This window comes from Hesperophylax consimilis, chromosome 26 (assembly GCF_061612785.1).
Source record: "Hesperophylax consimilis isolate HC1 chromosome 26, BYU_Hcon_1.0, whole genome shotgun sequence".
NCBI classification, from domain to species: domain Eukaryota; kingdom Metazoa; phylum Arthropoda; class Insecta; order Trichoptera; family Limnephilidae; genus Hesperophylax; species Hesperophylax consimilis.
Window position 1 is genome coordinate 11,064,761 of NC_142861.1, and position 18,590 is coordinate 11,083,350.

Genomic DNA, 18,590 nt, shown 5'->3' on the forward strand with positions numbered 1-18,590 from the left:
CCAGCTACATCATCACCTTCCTCTTCCCCATTACCTTCATCCTCACAGCATATCCCAATTGGGGATGTCATAGTCTCACTGGCTCCAGACGGTTGGGAGCAGTTGGGACTAAACGGACCGTCCTTTTCGGCATAGAGTCAAATCAATAGTCATTAATAATAATATAGTAAAGGTGACAAACCTTGGCGCATTCTGTGCAGCAGCACAGCGAGCCTGTCAGGCCGCACGTGCGGCACTCGAAGATGTCCTGGTTGATGTGCTCCTGGCCCGTCCAGGTGAAGCTGCATGTATCGTTGCAGCACAGCACGAGGAGCGGAGACGCGTCGGCAGGCGAGTTGCGCGGGAAGATGGCGGCGGCGCGCTGCTCCGAGGTGGCGCACCGTGATGCCGCATCAAGCAGCGCGAGGGCAGCGCGGTAGGCGCGTGAAGACACGGCCAGCATGAAGGGTGTCTGGCCCTGCCCGTCCCTGTTAAAAAATTAATGATACAATTCTTCATAATTTTACGCACATCTCGGGTATCCTCAATGTTTTAAATAGAAATACACCTCAGTAACAACATTCAGCATTCTTTCACCATTTCTCCACGAGGCTTAGTCAAAGAAATTCACTGTGGACGTTAATCCACTTGAGCGACAGAGATTTCCGGGCTTTCGGTTTTGGATTCAGCAGTGTTCAATACAAAAAAATATTTTTATTTATTTGACAATTTGTTTAGCGCCACTTTTGTGAGATATCACCTCAGGGGCGCTTTACATTTGAAGCAGGTATTACAAAAATAAAGCAAGTTACAGGAACAGGTGACACGAAGATAGAAGATGGAGACTCTAGAATCCTGGGTGGTGAAGAAACTGGACTAGCTGATGCAGCGAAAGACTCCATCGAATCCACCAACAGTGCCAGCATGAGGTTCGTCATCCGTCCAGGTATATGTATGCTGTTGATAAAGCGCTGACAGAATACCTCGGAATATTCATATGGAAACGTATTCACTGCTCACTGTAGTTTAAAACCATTGAATCCAACTATTTTTCACACTTTCTCTCATATATTTAGGTTTTATAAATGTGTGAATTCTATTCAAGGATTAATTACCGTAATTTCCCTAACTTGTACTTCTTTGGGATAGTAAAATAATTTTACCTACCAATAAAATTTATATTTTGTTTCCATCAATGCCTGGAATCCATTATGAGAGAGAGCTTGCTCTTTCGCCCTTTACGTTTCGCGCGTGTTTATTCCCTTTATTTGCCCCTTTTCTCCACTTGCCACACTTTCTCTCCCTACTGGCAACACTAATTACTATTTTTGTAGGTTGTGTATGGTCTACCGAGTACAGTCGCAGACATTAAAAAATGCAATTTTTAACACAAAAAACAAGTGTCTAATTTTTAGAAAACAATTTAAACTGATGTTTACTTGCAGACTACACGATAAATTATGTACAATATTCCACGACAGGAGCATTAGTGACATCTTTGGGTATTTGATAGAAGCTTAATCAAGCTGGCGACTAAACATATTAGCCGTTTGCAGGAAGTTATAAATAAATTAATTTAATTTCATCTACCCAAATTTAAGTAGCTATCGCCCGAGTGGTATAACTTAATATCAGCCAATTATTCTCTCAAATTATAGCTTTAGAAACCATCATGAATTCATTGTAAATGAATATCAACTTACTTGGTGCTGAGCAGGTGTGGTAAATGCGGAGCGAGCACGATGCTCTCGCACATGGCCTTGAGCGCCGCCAGGGCATTGGTGCGTCGCTCCGTGGGATCGCAGACGGCCACCATGCCGCTGCCCCCGGATTTGGAGCCACTGTTGTTGGTCAAGCCCATGAGGCTGTCTTCGTCCCCAGATGTCTGATCGAAAGTCTCTGGCGGCCAGGATAGGGTGGGGATTGGTTCTTCTTGAACTCCGCCCACCACCATGGAAGATGATGCGTCACCTAGAAATACAACAAAATATGTTAATACACTTTTCAAAGCAATACATTTTTTAAATTAAATTCCTTATACACGACGTAACTTAAATATTAATACAATTAGAAATCACATTTTATAATATTTGCAAAAAATGTGAGATTTACAAATATTTAACAAATTTTTTTTTTTTAAATTTCAGGCAGTGGTGAAGATAGGATCAATGAGGAGAAATCTTTTAGAGAATCACTAACACAATATTTATTGATATTGGAAGAGATTTGGTTCAAGAGCAATATACTCCTCCCCACTGGGAAAACCATTGACAGGTTGGTCCTACCGGCTAAGGTAGATAGAATAATCTATGATGATGATGCGGTCTAAGATAGTCATCAGAAACGAGATAAACGCATAGGTAGTAAGGAGGTGATTACTGTAATTAATAATGTTTGGATGATTTTTATTTTTGTGTAGCGCCACTTCTGTGAAAAATAATCTCAAGGGCGATGTGTTAAGACTGTTAGGTATTATCAGAGCCTTGACAATTCGGCACCCATAGCGGATTACTCTAATTGCGCCCGCACGGGGCCGGCCCTGCTAGCAGCAGTTTCTGAATAGGTGGGTGGTGGCATACCCCTCCCTTCTGAGCTGCAAGGAGTGATGTCCGAGCATGCCCAGAAGTGAGTTCGTCGGGTAGAGCTAGGTATAGTGGTCGCACTCTCAGACGTAGTGAAATCTTAGAAACTTTTCTGTACCCTTTCCAACACGAGGGGGCTACCCACCTCTCGATGATTGCAGATAGCTGAACCACTCTTCAAGTTGCTGCGGACCAAGAAGAGGTATAAAATTCTCAGAATATGGGTATCCTGAAAAACTCAGAAGGTTCGGAGAACATAGAGTAAAGTGTAAATGTCTGACCGCCAAGGATGATATAGGCTCACCATTGTTGACGTCAGGTTCCTTATTGGAGGTTGGTGTGCACATGCTAACGCAGGCGTGCAGCACGTTCCTGTTGCCGTCGCATCTCTCGGCCAGCACTGATAGTATTTGATGTTCTGAAAGCACAATCACAAGTTGAATTGAGTTCTGCAAGCTTCTAAAGTTGGTCATGTAACTTAATAATTGATTCAAAGTGAAGGTTACTCACTCATTTCTGTGTCTAGTTGGTGCAGAATATGTCGAACTCCTTCTACATCACATCGGAGGACGTATGGCATCATCAGCTGGAGCTCGGCTACTAGAACCACTAGTGCCACCTGTTGCTGTAAAACAAAACAATTAGCCATAAAAAAGATGTTTACGTACACGGTTCAGGAAATATTTCTACCACATTATTTAAAGTGTTTATTTTGCCCCGAGTCAGTAGGAAGTACAATATTCGCTTTAGCAAACTGTTTTATGGCATTCTCGCATATCCAGTGGACAACGCTTTCACAGTATGATAACCCCTAGAGTCCTACCCACCAGAGGCGGCACTTGACTGAAATTACTAACAGTGCATTTCACTTTTAAAATGTACCTAGTATGTAATAAAGATGTAGCAGATTAATCGGGGTACTGCAATTCATTCACTCCACTAAGTAATAATTGTAAAATAAATTAATAAAAATAATACTGTTCGGTCACAAAATTAACTAACGGAAACTAAACTGTTTAAATTTATCGCGCACAAGTGCAAACGTGTGAATGTTGTAGTGTTAACATTGTAAATCAGTTTCCTTATAGATATCCAAATTGATAGACCAGCCCATCAGGTAAAGGGGGAACAAACCAAGTTGCGCGGAGGGGTGCGTGACTCTCCCTTTCTGCAATTTATAAATCTGAGATTAAACAGGCATCTCGGATTGCAATATCATTGTATAGTCCTCAAAAATAAAATCTGCTAAATAATAATTATGATTGGATTAATTGTATAGCGCCGTTTTCGTGAGAAAATCACATCAAGTCATCAAGTGCGCATAACATAATTTATGCATTTAATCTATTCCTTAGACTTATAATTTATTCTAGTCCTTTTAAAAATGGTGTGCAAATTGCTGGCTGCGTAAATTTTTTTACTAAGAATCCCAAATCGGGTGAACAAAAGTTCGGACTCGTTTCCAAAACTGAATATTTTGTTACACTATTTAGTTTAACAGTTTTACAAATGTGTTATAATTTACCCATCTCATTCATTTTTAGCATGGCTAGCAATCCGATTTGAGGACAGTTCGGTTTTTTAAGCATTTTTACGAAAATTCAGATCCTGCGCAGAAAAGTCCCATAATGAACTGCAATGGGTATTTCGACTGACTTCGTATATTATTGATTATGATTTCATTTTGTAACGCAGGATACCTTTTTGAAGCAAGAAAACCTCGATTAGGTTAGGTGTTATAGGCAACATCAAGATGGTAGGAATGTTATTGTTACCTGTGACTTGGCACCCTGTCCGGATGCAGACGACGAGGCGGCCGGCAGCGGGACAGAGTGAGCTGTGGCGCAGCGCAAGGGCGGCAGGTCAAGCGTTGGTGGCTCGCGGATGCAGCCTAGACAGTCTCGCGCCAGTGGGTAGAGGGTTCCGTTGCCATCGCGTAGAAGAACCACACTCTCGGTTCCCTGGGAATAGTAAACATTCATTGAAATTAATAAAATAACATTATCATTTACTTATTCAATAACTAATGAAATTATTGGTCTACAACACAAGTTCTATTGCAGCACATGATAGCAATTTAATTAGGGCTTCTTCTTGACAAGGAGAATCATCTGGTATCGAGAATGAATTATTATAATACATTTACACGCTTTGGTGTGACATAGTCCTTGCCCTTTTATAATGTAATTTTTTTTTTGTTATGTAGAAAGCACTAATATTGTAGTCCCAGAGAGAGGTTGTAAGCATGTCATCGCTTCCTTCTCACAAGTCTTCCATGAAAACGAAAAAGAAAGAAGATGATGACGTCATGTAGATCTCGTTCTGGGACTAATATATGCCAAGTAAGTAGGTTGGTTAGATAGTAATTTACCTCAGCGGCACAGGTGAGGGAGATGGAGGGCGGGTGATTGCCCAGAAAGGCGGTGGAGTCAGTGGGGAAGGTCCCGTCGGTGAGCGGTCGCGCCCCATTCAGTGGCAGCACCATGTACCCCAGCGAGCCTCCGGCACGGCGCACCAGAGCGTGAACGCCGCGAGCGTCAACCTGCAACACAGAAACAATTAGTACAACCTTTAAATCCGCCATACTTAATACAATACTAACTCAGACTTGTCTCCACCAATCAGTTTCAAATTTGAAAATGACAATTAAAATAATTTTCCATTATTATATTATAGGCAGGTACTTTGTCGTTTGTCTGAATTCTTTAAAAATGACACTTAAATTCAAAGCAAATTTGAGCTCATTGAACCAGATTTGACACAGGACTAACTAACGCACTGCACAGATGTCCAATACAGTAGAACCTCGTTAATTCGAAATCCAGCGGACATCAAAAATCAAATTTCGAATTAACGAATTCCCACGTAATTCGAAATTTTATGAAAAAAAAAAAAAAAAAATACGCCAAAAATCGATTTTCTCGGCCGCCTCTTCAAATCCGGGTGGTATTTTAGTTGTAAATTCGTATTAATACCAATTATTTCTTTATATACGCGGTCGATTACCGTAGCGGCCGGCCCTGTAAATTCAGATATTCGCAATAAATTCGTAAAAATGCTATATATTTACGCGTAAATCGAGATTTTGCTGCCGATTTCGGTCGCGCCCTACCCTTTAAATTGAGATATTCGTAAAAATACAATATGTTTCCGCGTAAATCGAGATTTCGCGGTAATTTTCCGTCGCGGCCGGCCCTTTATTTCAAATATCTGAATTTGAATTCGTAAAAATACGATATATTTCCGCGTAAACGAGAATTCGCGGCCGTATTCCGTCGCGGCTGGCTCTTCAAATTCAGATATTCGAAAAAAATTCATAAAAATGCTATATATTTACGCGTAAATCGAGATTTCGCTGCCGATTTCGGTCGCGGCCTACCCTTTAAATTGAGATATTCGTAAAAATACCATATATTTCCGCGTAAATCGAGATTTCGCGGTAATTATCTGTCGCGGCCGGCCCTTTATTTCAAATATCTGAATTTGAATTCGTAAAAATACGATATATTTCCGCGTAAAACGAGAATTTGCGGCCGTATTCCGTCGTGGCCGGCTCTTCAAATTCAGATATTCGAAATAAATTCGTAAAAATATGATACATTACCGCGTAAATCGAATTTTGTCGGCAGTTTTTCGTCGCGGCCGGCCTTTTAAGTTCAGATATTTGAAGTAAATTCGTAAAAATATGATATATTTTGGCATGGATCGAAATTTTTCGGCCGATTTCCGTCACGCCGTATTTTTTCAACGCGGATATTCGAAGTAAAGTTACTAAAAATACGATATATTTATGCATAAATCGAAATTACGCGGCCAAGTTTCGTCGCGGCCGACCCTTTAAATGCAGATATTTGGCGTAAACTCGTAAAACTACGACATATATCCGCGTAAAATGTATTTTCTCGGCCCTTTAAACTCGGATATTCGAAATAAATTTGAAAAAATACGACATTCCAGTGTAAATCGATTCAGATTTACAAAATAATAATACTAATTAGGACGATGTATAACCACGTAAAAATACATTTTTCGGCGTTTTACCGCCACGGCTGACTTTTAGATTCAGATTTACGAAATATTATGATTTATTTTCGCAAAAATCAATTTTTTTCGAATTACACGAACAAATTTTCGTGCGCGGACAAAAATAAATTTCGAATTACGAATTAACGAATTTCGAATTAAAAAAAATTTGTATGAAAAAATTTTTCAGCGGAAATTTTTTTTGCGAAAATTTCGAATTACGCGTTTTTTCGAATTATCGAGGTTCGAATTAACGGGGTTCTACTGTATTAGCATGCTTGATGAGATCTCCTTCATACGGTGGAGGAGAGTTTCAGGTCAGTTAGAAGGAGATTGTTCAGCCACCAGAAGTCACTTGATTCAGCGCACATGTGCCTCGGAGAAACTGGTTCTTATAAGGTATGTTCTGTAGTGAATATGTGTTCACACAATTCGAAATGCTGAAGGCCCTGTTTGGGCGGCTTATGTGTGCAGCGAGTGTATACAAACATAACAAAATAAGTCAGGTGGTGGAACTTACGGCAATAGACATAATCGTGACATCAGCCGGGACTGATAACTTTCTAGGTGTCTTCTGGAAACAATCAGGTCCCTTGTTGCTGGTACTCCATTTCATGACCTGTTGATGATAGAAAGGAAGATTAGTCAAAATCACAAACAATAACACTAGCTAAATATAAAGTGCCTCATCAAAAAATTCGTAACATTAAAAATCACAATTAATTTAGAATTTTTTTTAAACTCTCATGTAAAATGAAAAAAATATATAAATATAAATTCATCTGGTTGGCCCAGGGAGTCCCAAAATAGGTGAGGATTTTCAAATTGCATTTAGCCGTTGGTTGCCGACCCCACTCTAGAGCTAGCCGTAAAATGACGTTTTGGGCGTCGTGTGCTAGCGGACAGTAATTTATATATTGTAAATTGTACTGTCTTACCAGATAATGTTGTTACATATAAGATTTGTAACAAGGTGTGTGTGCATCACTTTACTTACATCGCATCTATGGTCTTGGTGTGTGGGACCTTTAAGTACCTACACATTGTCATTTTGCTATTGGTCAAATTGACAGCCCTGGAATTCTGACTTGGAGAGTTACCAAACCTGAGGGAGCAAGGATCTGTGATTTGCATTGGAAGCAGTCGCCATTCTTTGATCACCAGCCCAGAGCAGCGGGCATTCCTCTTGGCTGAGGTTCGACGAACACATTCGCCAATTTTTGTGAGCATCAGCTTTGCATATGGAGCATTGACCATTGGATTAATGGAATCGGATGGCATCTGCCGATCCTCATTGGTTAAGAGGGACCCTTTTGGAGACCAGCAGCGTGAGGCTGTTTTGCTTTGGACTACAAGATTATTTTTTGGATAAATTATAAACTGTGAGTTGCTGTGAAGAACCGGAATCTACTACTTCGTATCAAGAACAAACTGGTATCACACCTTCATTTGACCTATGCAAGCCCTTTGCCAGACAGATTATATAGTACGATGCTAATTAATTTCTTTTTTAATTATGTCGTTTTTGTGGCAATACATTTTTAGTATTCTTAAATATTTTTTTTATTTTCTAGATAATAAACCCACCTTACTTTTATTTGTTGCCACTTAATCCCACGGTAGCAATGTGTTTACATATTTACCAAATAGTATGCTTACTTATATTCAGAGAAATGATTTTTTTTCCTCATTTTATATTAAAAAAATAATAATATAGAAATTCAAAGATATGTTTATATTTTATTTTTATAAAGCTATGTAAGCGTCCTGAATGAATCTAAATAAATTTAGCAATATTATGCTTTTCCACAGATTAAATTAAAACTGAATGACAGGTACAAATAAATTTTAGATATCCGCTAGGGATAAGCTGGCACTTAACCAGGGAAATGCCGATGGATCTCTGGAGAACATGCGAGCCTTCTAATATGATCCTTAGAATAATTTGTGATGCGATTTTGACCTTAATGCTTCGAAAAATGTATGAAAAACAAAATCAGCATCGTTTGGGCTAATAAAACGTTAAGCTCCACTAATACTTTTCTGTTTTATGCTCCGACCTTCAACAGGTTGAGAGATTAACGGGAAGATCTTTGTTGACGCAACTATTAATCTTCCTTTAACATTGTCCTTGATTTTCCCATCCCATTTCTACCTACAAGTACCTATCATTATCTGACTATACCCGCGTGTGTGTGTAACATTTTACAACAATAAAAGTGACTGTCAAACCAGTTTATTGATGGAACCTGTTTGATGAACATCTATTTGTTTTCAGTGCTGTTATTAATATCAACTCAGGGTAGAAGGCCTGTGCAGTGAACATATTCTTTTTCCTCAGTGTGTTTAGTATCCGACCTGGATGTTATGGAAGCTTGTGCGTGAAATCATATCTCCTGTGAGTGAAATCATGCCATCATAATCTTTGAAGAACATCAAAGGGGTAAGTCGGATTCCTTCCTTACTCCATGTTCACCATCTCCAACCATAGTTGTGTCAATTTCAAAGTTCACAATTAATATTTTACAGTCAGATTCTCCTATTGCGATCACAATCCTGTATATATCATAAGTCTTGTGGAATCTTTCTACACAGGCAAGAATATTAAAGAAGCGAGTGTTATGGTGCATCCCATGGTTGGCTAGTTATTTAGGTGTTGATCCTCACCTGCAGCTCGTCCCTCCTGAGCAGGCGGCACTCCTGCAGCAGGGTGGACCAGTCTTCGGGCTGCGGGGGCGCGGCGGGGTCCTTGGGAACGGTGGGATTCGCGGCGCTAACGGCTGCCAGCTCTTTGTCCTTGGCGGTCGGGAAGCGCACAACGGCATATGCTCCGTCCACCTTCAGCACGCGACCTGCCACATCTCCTTTATATTATTGTTAAAAACCAAACTAACACGAGTACACACTTGCTAAGCATAACTATAAACCGTAGAATGTATATTTGTTTGATTGGTAAATAACAAACTAAGAGCAGTACACATTTAGTGAATTGAGTTTGGGAAATGATCCACAATGCTTACATTCTCCTTAGGCCCCTTTCTTTCTTCAACACATAAGCCTCATATTACCACATGATATAAAATTATTAAGTTGTGTAATATCTAAGCAAGAAAAGCATTTGGAAGAGTGGAAAGGAATTCCTGGGTAATAAAGTTAATAGGAATAACAAATTATCAAGAAATTCAATTTTCGCCGCATGAATTTATTAGAGGTGACATATTATACAATAAGGACAGAACATTACCTAGTACGCTCTTAACATCTTCCACGAAGACAACATCCTTCAGCGGCCACTCCTCTTCGTCCCTCTTACCACCTTCTCCACTCCCGCCCTCCTCACCGCGCACTGTCATTCGACGCTGTCTCTCTAGAAAACAAATATAATGTGTTTAACAATTTTTTATAATTATTATTTAATGAGCAGGCAGCATTTTTCTGATGCGCTCATATCTGATTTCACAATAATTGAGTTGTTTTAAATTTAAAATTTCTTACTGTATAAACCCAAATTGGAGGTTCTGAGGTTTTACTCTTTTAAAGAAGGAATTAACGCATCTAGGTCTTTAAGAGACCTACATTGAAATGGAGTCCGGAGACGATCTATGATAACGTCATATGCTTACGTCATTGATGATGTGCATTGAAATACAGTGATAATCTATTTTTGTTTTAGTTCCACAATTATTCCGTACAGTTGAGTTATAATGAACGATTGTCAATCGCACAGCGAAACATGCGTCAATGGCGTTTGTCGTCTATGGCGTCTTAAACTCAATCGAAATATTCCACCATTCAATGCCAAAGCCCCAATTGTCAATCGCTTCAATTTCCTCAGTAAATGATCAATTAGCTATTGTGAATCACTTCAAAGACATAACTATAGACAGTTGATATTAATCATCTCCGTTCTACTTAGCCTCTTGAACGTCAGAATACCCCCCGAGCGTAAAGCCATACAACCAAAAAATCAACATCCATCATTCAAGAAAATGTGGTTTCTCAATGTATAGATCTGCATACCGAGAGCGATGATTATTAGGTCCTATCACCGAGGGCTCCACCGCAACCTCTTTTTCTGTTACAGTGTCATTTTGAAAAAGATAGAGAGGCTACAATAGATCTATCAGCGGTATGTATGTATACAAGCTATATATGTACTGACTGTGGGAGGTGCTGGTGTCGCTGCAAGTGGAAGACGCGGGGCTGGGCGGAGGCGGCATGTCGAGGCGGTCGGCCGTCTCCTTGGAGGCCGGAGCCCCACTGCTACCGCAGCCGCTGGGGCCTGCGCCGCTCGAGCTGCCGCTGCCTCCACTCTTACCGCCGCTGCAGGCTGCCAGGGCGGCCGATACGCTCTGAAACGGTTAAGAAAGTTACTGAAAACGGTAACACAACAAAAAAGAACATAATAAAATAATAGGTAACAAGACTACAACTTTTCATCACTTTGTTTGTTTTGTCACAGAACCCCTGAAAAGATCCTCAGTTAACAAACGCCGCTAGGTCTAATAGCTTTAATTTTCTTTTTTAATGTGAATATTGCACAAGATTCCCATCTGACCGGAGTGAGACTATTGTATCCCCTTCCCCGAACAGGGTATGTTGTGAGGCAGAAGGAAGGAGGGAGGGGTATGAAAGTATCTGGCTAATCAGATCTGGTCACCAAACACAAGCCAACGTATAGGAGAGTTTTTAGTGGGACAATGATTTTCTCTTTTCATTGACTGAGCGTAGCAAAGTCGTGTTTCAAGTCGACCACTTTACATTTCGTCTGTCTGCAGATTTGTTGGTGTGTTCTGGGTTCAGTCAATCCTGTCAATATGATAGCTGTGTTTGATAATACATGTTTATTCCGCTGGAGCGCATAAGCACGCTCTCACGCAAGAACTCTCAAATCAGAATAGTCAACATTACCGAAGTCTACTGTTCACAGAACTACTAGTATGTGGTTGAGATACTTTTTTATGTAATTGGACTTTAATTAATATTTGAAGTAGTGTGGTTGAATTATTACTTGTTGTTCCCTCTTGTCCTTGAAGTCCTGCCTATCCTGGACTGGAGCCGGCAGCAACTTGAACCTTCCCGAGTCTGAGAGGTTCCAGGCGGCATACTGCAGGATTCCCACCTTGGGCACGCCGCACGAAATTGTGAAACCTGCACATAAACAATAAAAGGATAATTAGCTTTTATTACCTTCTAACTTCAATATCAGTATTTTTTTAACATAATACATAACCACCGTGTTTTGACAGTTATCATTTTCAAAGCCTACCAGAACTAATGATATTTTGCGAGGTGAAGTAATACATAACTCGGTTTCGTTAGAACCCACATAGGTCAGAATGAAATAAAAAAATCCGAAAATAAATAAAAATTGTGTTTTCTGTCATGTGAAATGTTATTAAAAAGATTCGGTGTGCGCCAGTTTGACACCCAGAAATACAGTCAAATTGTAGGTAGGTTTAAGTGAGTTGTTTGTTACCTATGGCGCCCGGCTGGTACATGGGCGAGCTCTTCATGGTGACGGTGGCCCCCATGGTGACCTCCTGCGCAGCAGCGCCACCCGCAGGTCTCTGCTTGCGGGATCGCGCACGGTGTTTCTCCCACAGGCGCGCGCGCTGGGCTAGCGGCAGTACACCCCTGGAACATAACAAGGCGCAAGTTTTAATATAATAATGTAGTGATATTGATGGGTTTCAGCTTGAATTATTGAGTTGAAGATACTAGTCGTAGATGTTGGATTCACACCCAGGTGCCGTACGTTCAGTCCTCTGTAAACCAAGCACTTTATCATTGCACAAGCAATAATAATATCAACTGATCCCAGGAATATTGGTTCCAGCCATGTTTAGTCGCCAAACAGCATGACTGCCATGCTTTCAAGCTAGTGCCACGCATATGTCAGTCGCTTGCGATAATATGTAGGTGAAGGAATGATAGAGCTCTAGTTCCACGCGATTGTACTTATACAAGGACCATCAGTCCAGCTCGTCATAGCTATGTCGTCGGTCGACCGAAAGTACGCGTGGCACCATTTCCAGCTTCATCTTCCTTATTCAGCAGATCTTGCATTTTAAAGTTTTCCTGGATGATAAAAGTTCTCGAAGGGAACCAAATTGCTGGCGTGAATGTAAAAAAAACATCAAATTGACGAGTTCAATCACTGTTTTGAGCAGTGGAAAAATGTCTCAATATGTGCATTGTATCAAGTGAAGAAAGTATTATGCAATGATCAGGCAGCATTCTGCTGATTTCACAATAATTTAACAGTAATCGAGTTGTTTTAAATTCAAGTAAGTTAATCCTTTCTTCTCTGCAAATAAGAATCCAATCGAGCCCTAAATTGGTTTATATTAGCAGCATCAATGATATGTGGTGGAAGTTTGTTCCGTGCATCCACTACTCTATTTGCAAGGAAGTGTTTCCTAGGATTGGATGTAAAAGATGAATCTTTTCTAAATATCTTTCAAACCTCTTGGTATTTTTGTGGAACAGTATTGAAGGCTTTCTCAATTTCAAGATACATAATGTCAGTAGAAATCCGTCTGTCCCACTAGTTTGTCCAGTAATTAAGCATAAACATATGCACAATTTTTTAACAAATAAATTCGTGTTTTTTAGGATTCACATAGCCAGTGGATAATCATGGGAACAATAGAACTAATATATAGTATTCACAACACTTACCACCAATAGATGGAGCCACTGTCCATTCTGGCCACAGTGTAGAGTGCGCAAACGTGCAGCGACGCCACGCGACCACCGCCCAATTCCTGCGCGAGGTCACGCGCCGGGTGCTCGAGGCGTGCGGCGGCATGCGCCAGCGTCTCGTCGGTGAAAGTGGCCACACGTGCCCCGTCACCGGCCACGGAGCAGCGCACGCCGGCGGCTGACAGGTGTGAGATGCGCTCGGCGCCCGCGTAACCCATGCCGAGCCACTGGGCGCGCGGATGGTGCACTCCCACGTTCTGAGAAAGACATATTTTATTAGAACCCTCGGTTTTGACATTTCGAGAAGATATTGCTAACGTTGGTCACAATGCTTGTAAATAAATTTTTCTGAAATAATAATTCGTAAAGCACCGATTTTAAATAGCCTGAAGGGCGCTAATCTAAACTTATGTGGCTCTGCTTTCTTTTCAAAGAAAATTTTCCTCAGGATCGGAATAGAACTCTTTGCTCGTCATGACAAATGTTCGTATCAAATATACAGATTATTCAGGAAGTGCCAGCAAAAAAATCTTTGTGCGGAAAAAACCTTTAGAAGACAGTTAAATATAAGGTACATTCAGCGGTAGCAAGGGCAGGGGATGTATGTACATCCTTCCCAATAAATTACCACACCATACCCTACCATAAGGCCAAAGCCATGACAACACATTTCAATTTTTGTTGTTTGTTTTTGGGGTGTTATGCCGTGTTGCGCTAACTCCTTCTTTAGCCGACGTTTCGGACAGCGTTGCAGTGTCCATCATCAGGGCAGATCCGGTAGATACACATCTTCGGATCTACCGGATCTGCCCTGATGATGGACACTGCAACGCTGTCCGAAACGTCGGCTAAAGAAGGAGTTAGCGCAACACGGCATAACACCCCAAAAACAAACAACAAAAATGCTTTTGGCCGTGAGAATCTAAAAACACATTTCAATGTCCATAACTTTTATATTTTAGAGTGGCTAGGTAGTTCCCCTGACTTTATCCCCATCGAAGTTCCTGGAATTTTATGAAAAATAAGGTTTATCCCGTCAGGCTAATTTGTTCGCTTCCGGGAACAACTCATATGGTCTTACAGAAATCTTTGTCTCCTTTACCGTCATGATGAGAAATATGATCTAAACGGTGTTAGAAAGAGAAAACACCACGCTTTATATTCAAATCTAAAAATTAACTACAAAAGAATTAAAATGTGCACCTTTATGAAACCAAATTAACAAAACTTTATGAATTTTTTATAAGAAATGACAAAAAAAAAGGAGGTGACAATAAAGTTTGTCACAAAATTGAAAACATTTTATTACAATTGTCTAATAAAATGTGTGTCTTTTCATATACATTTTCGTTATGAGTAATTTTAGTTGCAATAAACATAAGGTGAGCCATTTTAAATTGTTTTTTAAGTTTGCATTCAATATTTCAAATACTTAAATTTATTTACTTATTTCTAAAATAATAATATTGGAAAGCGTATTTCGTCACGTTTCAAATACAGCTTTTAGTTCTCAGATCGTTCAAAAATATTCAATTTATTTGGATTTCGACCTACTGACAGAACATGCCAGAGGCCTGAGGGGTTAAGAGACACGTCAATGATCTAAAGGAGGCGCTGTGACCGTATATAACCATATCACAATTAGTATTTTGTCATGTCACCCTTACATTTATCACCATTGCCAAAATACCCAACCAAACTGAATAATTATTTTTTAATCAAAGGGTTTGGCAAAAATCTATTACGAATATGTGCTACTTTATTTACTTGTGTTTCAAGTATAAAATATGGGCAGTTAAGAAATCAATTTTCCACGATTTTAGAGGCAAGTTTGACCTGCGATTTAATTGCAATTATAAAAATATAATCTTGCCTCCTTCTCTATGCAAATGTAATGGAAGCATAAAATAAAAATATTTTTTTTATAAAAAAATCTGTTTTAAATTTAATTTGCTGACCGAATTTAACAACCAATTGTTGCGTTAGAAATCAAATTTGTTATAGTAAATTTTTTTATACATATATCACTAACTTACAAAAAATTATCAAAGTTGCCTCTGAAATAGTGAAAAATTGAATTCTTTAAAGGTCTATATTTTCTAATTCAGATATTAGCTATACTTATTGATTAAAAAAAATTATTATTCAAATAATTCGCGTGCAAACATTCCTCTTAATAGTGCGTGCAGTTTGGTCATAACACGGTTCACATCTCCCTCTGTTTGTACAGTAGAACCCCGTTAATTCGAACCCCGATAATTCGAAAAAACGCGTAATTCGAAATTTTTGCAAAAAAAATTTCCGCTGAAAATTTTTTTCATACATTTTTTTTTTAAATTCGAAATTCGTTAATTCGTAATTCGAAATTTATTTTTGTCCGCGCACGAAAATTTGTACGTGTAATTCGAAAAAATTTGATTTTTGCGAAAATAAATCATAATATTTCGTAAATTTGAATCTAAAAGTCAGCCGTGGCGGTAAAAGGCCGAAAAATGTATTTTTACGTGGTTATACATCGTCCTAATTAGTATTATTATTTTGTAAATCTGAATCGATTTACACTGCAATGTCGTATTTTTTCAAATTTATTTTGAATATCCGAGTTTAAAGGGCCAAGAAAATACATTTTACGCGGATATATGTCGTAGTTTTACGAGTTTACGCCAAATATCTGAATTTAAAGGGTCGGCCGGGACGAAACTCGGCCGCGTAATTTCGATTTACGCGTAAATATATCGTATTTCATCACCGCGACGGAAATCGGACGCGAAATTTCAATTTACGCGGAAATATATCGTATTTTTACTAACTTTACTTCGAATATCCGAGTTGAAAAAATACGGCGCGACAGAAATCGGCCGAAAAATTTCGATCCATGCCGAAATATGACATATTTTTACGAATTTACTTCAAATATCTGAACTTAAAAGACCGGCCGCGATGAAAAACTGCCGACAAAATTCGATTTACGCGGAAATATATCATATTTTTACGAATTTATTTCGAATATCTGAATTTGAAGAGCCGGCCGCGACGGAATACGGCCGCGAATTCTCGATTTACGCGGAAATATATCGTATTTTTACGAATATCTCAATTTAAAGGGAAGGCCGCGACCGAAATCGGCAGCGAAATCTCGATTTATGCGTAAATATATAGCATTTTTATGAATTTATTTCGAATATCTGAATTTGAAAAGCCGGCCGCGACGGAATACGTCCGCGAATCCTCGTTTTACGCGGAAATATATCATATTTTTACGAATTCAAATTCAGATATTTGAAATAAAGGGCCGGCCGCGACGAAAAATTACGGCGAAATCTCGATTTATGCGGAAATATATTGTATTTTTACGAATATCTCAATTTAAAGGGTAGGCCGCGACCGAAATCGGCAGCAAAATCTCGATTTACGCGTAAATATATAGCATTTTTACGAATTTATTGCGAATATCTGAATTTAAAGGGCCGGCCGCTACGGAAATCGACCGCGAAAATAAAGAAATAATTGGTATTAATTCGAATTTACAACTAAAATACCACCCGTATTTGAAGAGGCGCCGAGAAAATCGATTTTCGGCGTATTTTTTTTTTTTTTTTTTCATAAAATTTCGAATTACGTGGGAATTCGTTAATTCGAAATTTGATTTTTGATGTCCGCTGGATTTCGAATTAACGAGGTTCTACTGTATTATGTATCTATGATATGAGCCGTGTGGTTACCTCTGGATGGCGGTAGGGCTGACTGTCGTGCCACCTCCACTGATGCAGGTGTCCCGAGTAGGACACGCCCACCAGCTCCGAGTGCAGGGCGGCGATGTGGCTGAACTTGACCCCCTCCCAATACTCCACATCGTCGGATGTCCACAGCGGGCTGGCCGCGCACCCCGCCTCTTTCTTCTTGCTCTCGGCGGTCAGCAGTGCTGCAATGTACAACATTCAAATATATAAATATTATCCATTTCAACGGATGTAGGGGGGGTTGTGCCACTGTACGGACCAGAGTGTTGTCATTAATAACTGTACACTACAAATTATTAACCTGAAATGGATTGCCTGTAAGCAAATCTTTCGCATATTTTTCTTTAATATGCATCAATTGAAAAATTTCAAACAAGGAGTGGAACACAATTTCAACGGAGAGCCACGAATGTGTACTGAAATTTTTAGGAAGACATGCCGACATTGTCGACAATTTGACGACATTGAGAATGAGGAGTAAAGAGGAAAACCTTTATTGCGTATCATTTATGATGCATAATTTGAGTTCGGTTAAATAGTTTTCATGAGGTGGTGAATTCAGTTAAATTCCCATTTAAACATGTGTGTGTTGATATTGTATCGGTGTGTTATTGTATTAGTTTTTCATGTAATTGTGTTGGTGTTTTGTTGTAAAATTGAATTGATGTGTTATTGTGCTGCTATATTGGTGTCTTATTGTGTTTTGTATTGGTTTGTTATTGTATTGTTGTGTTGACGTGTCATTGTACTGTATTGGTGTGTTATTGTGCTGTTGCATTTGTGTATCATTGCATTGGTGTTGGTCTGTCATTGGGTTGGTTTTTTTTTTTTTTTTTTTTTTTATATTTACTCCACACAGGAGGCTCTGAAGAAAATAATTTCCCTCAGGGCCTATGTCATCTTTGGGGATGCTGTGTGGAGGGTCTTTTTGTGGAGAGGAAGGAGTGAACATGGGTCTTGAAGAGTCCCATGTTGTAGGAGGGAGGAAACACAGAGGCCGGCAGTTCGTTCCACAGCCGAGCTGTTGAACTTAAGAACGAATCGTAGAAGCGACCCGTTCTCATGTGACAAGTGTCAACTGTGTACAAATGTTGGGCGCGCGTTTGGCGTGTATCCCGACTACGCACCGGTGCCGAAGGGATCAATGACGCTAGTTCTTCAGAGCATCTTCCATTGTAATACCGATAGAACAAGGACAGCATACCTACCTGACGCCTGTGCTTTAAAGATTGCAGTCCGTTTGTTAAGATTGGGGAATCTATCAAACGGACCGCCCGTTTCTGCACAGAGTCAAGGGTTTTTTTCAGGTATTTTGGGGCTCCAGACCAGAGATGGCTGCCAAATTCGACAGTAGGGCGCACTTGCGATTTGTACAGGGTGAGCAGTTGTGTACTATTAAAGTATCTGCGGGCCCTGTACAGTACGCCCAGCTTCTGAGAGGCCAACTTTACTCTAGCTTCGATGGAGCCCCCGTACCTGAGCTGGTCACTTATAGTTACACCAAGCATATCAATGGAAGGCCTGTTCGGAAGATTGCTTCCGTTGAAGGAGACTAGAT

General features: G+C 39.8%; 1 protein-coding gene across 10 annotated transcripts in view; it reads right to left on the bottom strand.

Moving 5' to 3' along the window:
- Positions 1-18,590, bottom strand: part of hyd (E3 ubiquitin-protein ligase hyd) — a 93,886-nt gene that overhangs the window by 52,919 nt on the left and 22,377 nt on the right. For 7 of the 10 annotated variants that reach the window (XM_089647370.1, XM_089647373.1, XM_089647372.1 and 4 more), the window contains exons 7-20: positions 17,015-17,214; positions 13,269-13,549; positions 12,064-12,221; positions 11,596-11,735; positions 10,747-10,936; positions 9,829-9,951; positions 9,252-9,448; positions 7,105-7,203; positions 4,933-5,103; positions 4,337-4,522; positions 3,072-3,186; positions 2,866-2,979; positions 1,683-1,950; positions 182-467 (exon numbers count right to left, since the gene is read on the bottom strand). In XM_089647370.1, the coding sequence (XP_089503496.1) occupies positions 182-467; positions 1,683-1,950; positions 2,866-2,979; positions 3,072-3,186; positions 4,337-4,522; positions 4,933-5,103; positions 7,105-7,203; positions 9,252-9,448; positions 9,829-9,951; positions 10,747-10,936; positions 11,596-11,735; positions 12,064-12,221; positions 13,269-13,549; positions 17,015-17,214 (2,528 nt within the window). The remainder of the gene's footprint in view (positions 1-181; positions 468-1,682; positions 1,951-2,865; positions 2,980-3,071; positions 3,187-4,336; positions 4,523-4,932; positions 5,104-7,104; positions 7,204-9,251; positions 9,449-9,828; positions 9,952-10,746; positions 10,937-11,595; positions 11,736-12,063; positions 12,222-13,268; positions 13,550-17,014; positions 17,215-18,590) is intronic. The other 3 variants (XM_089647375.1, XM_089647368.1, XM_089647366.1) reach the window with 2 other exon arrangements.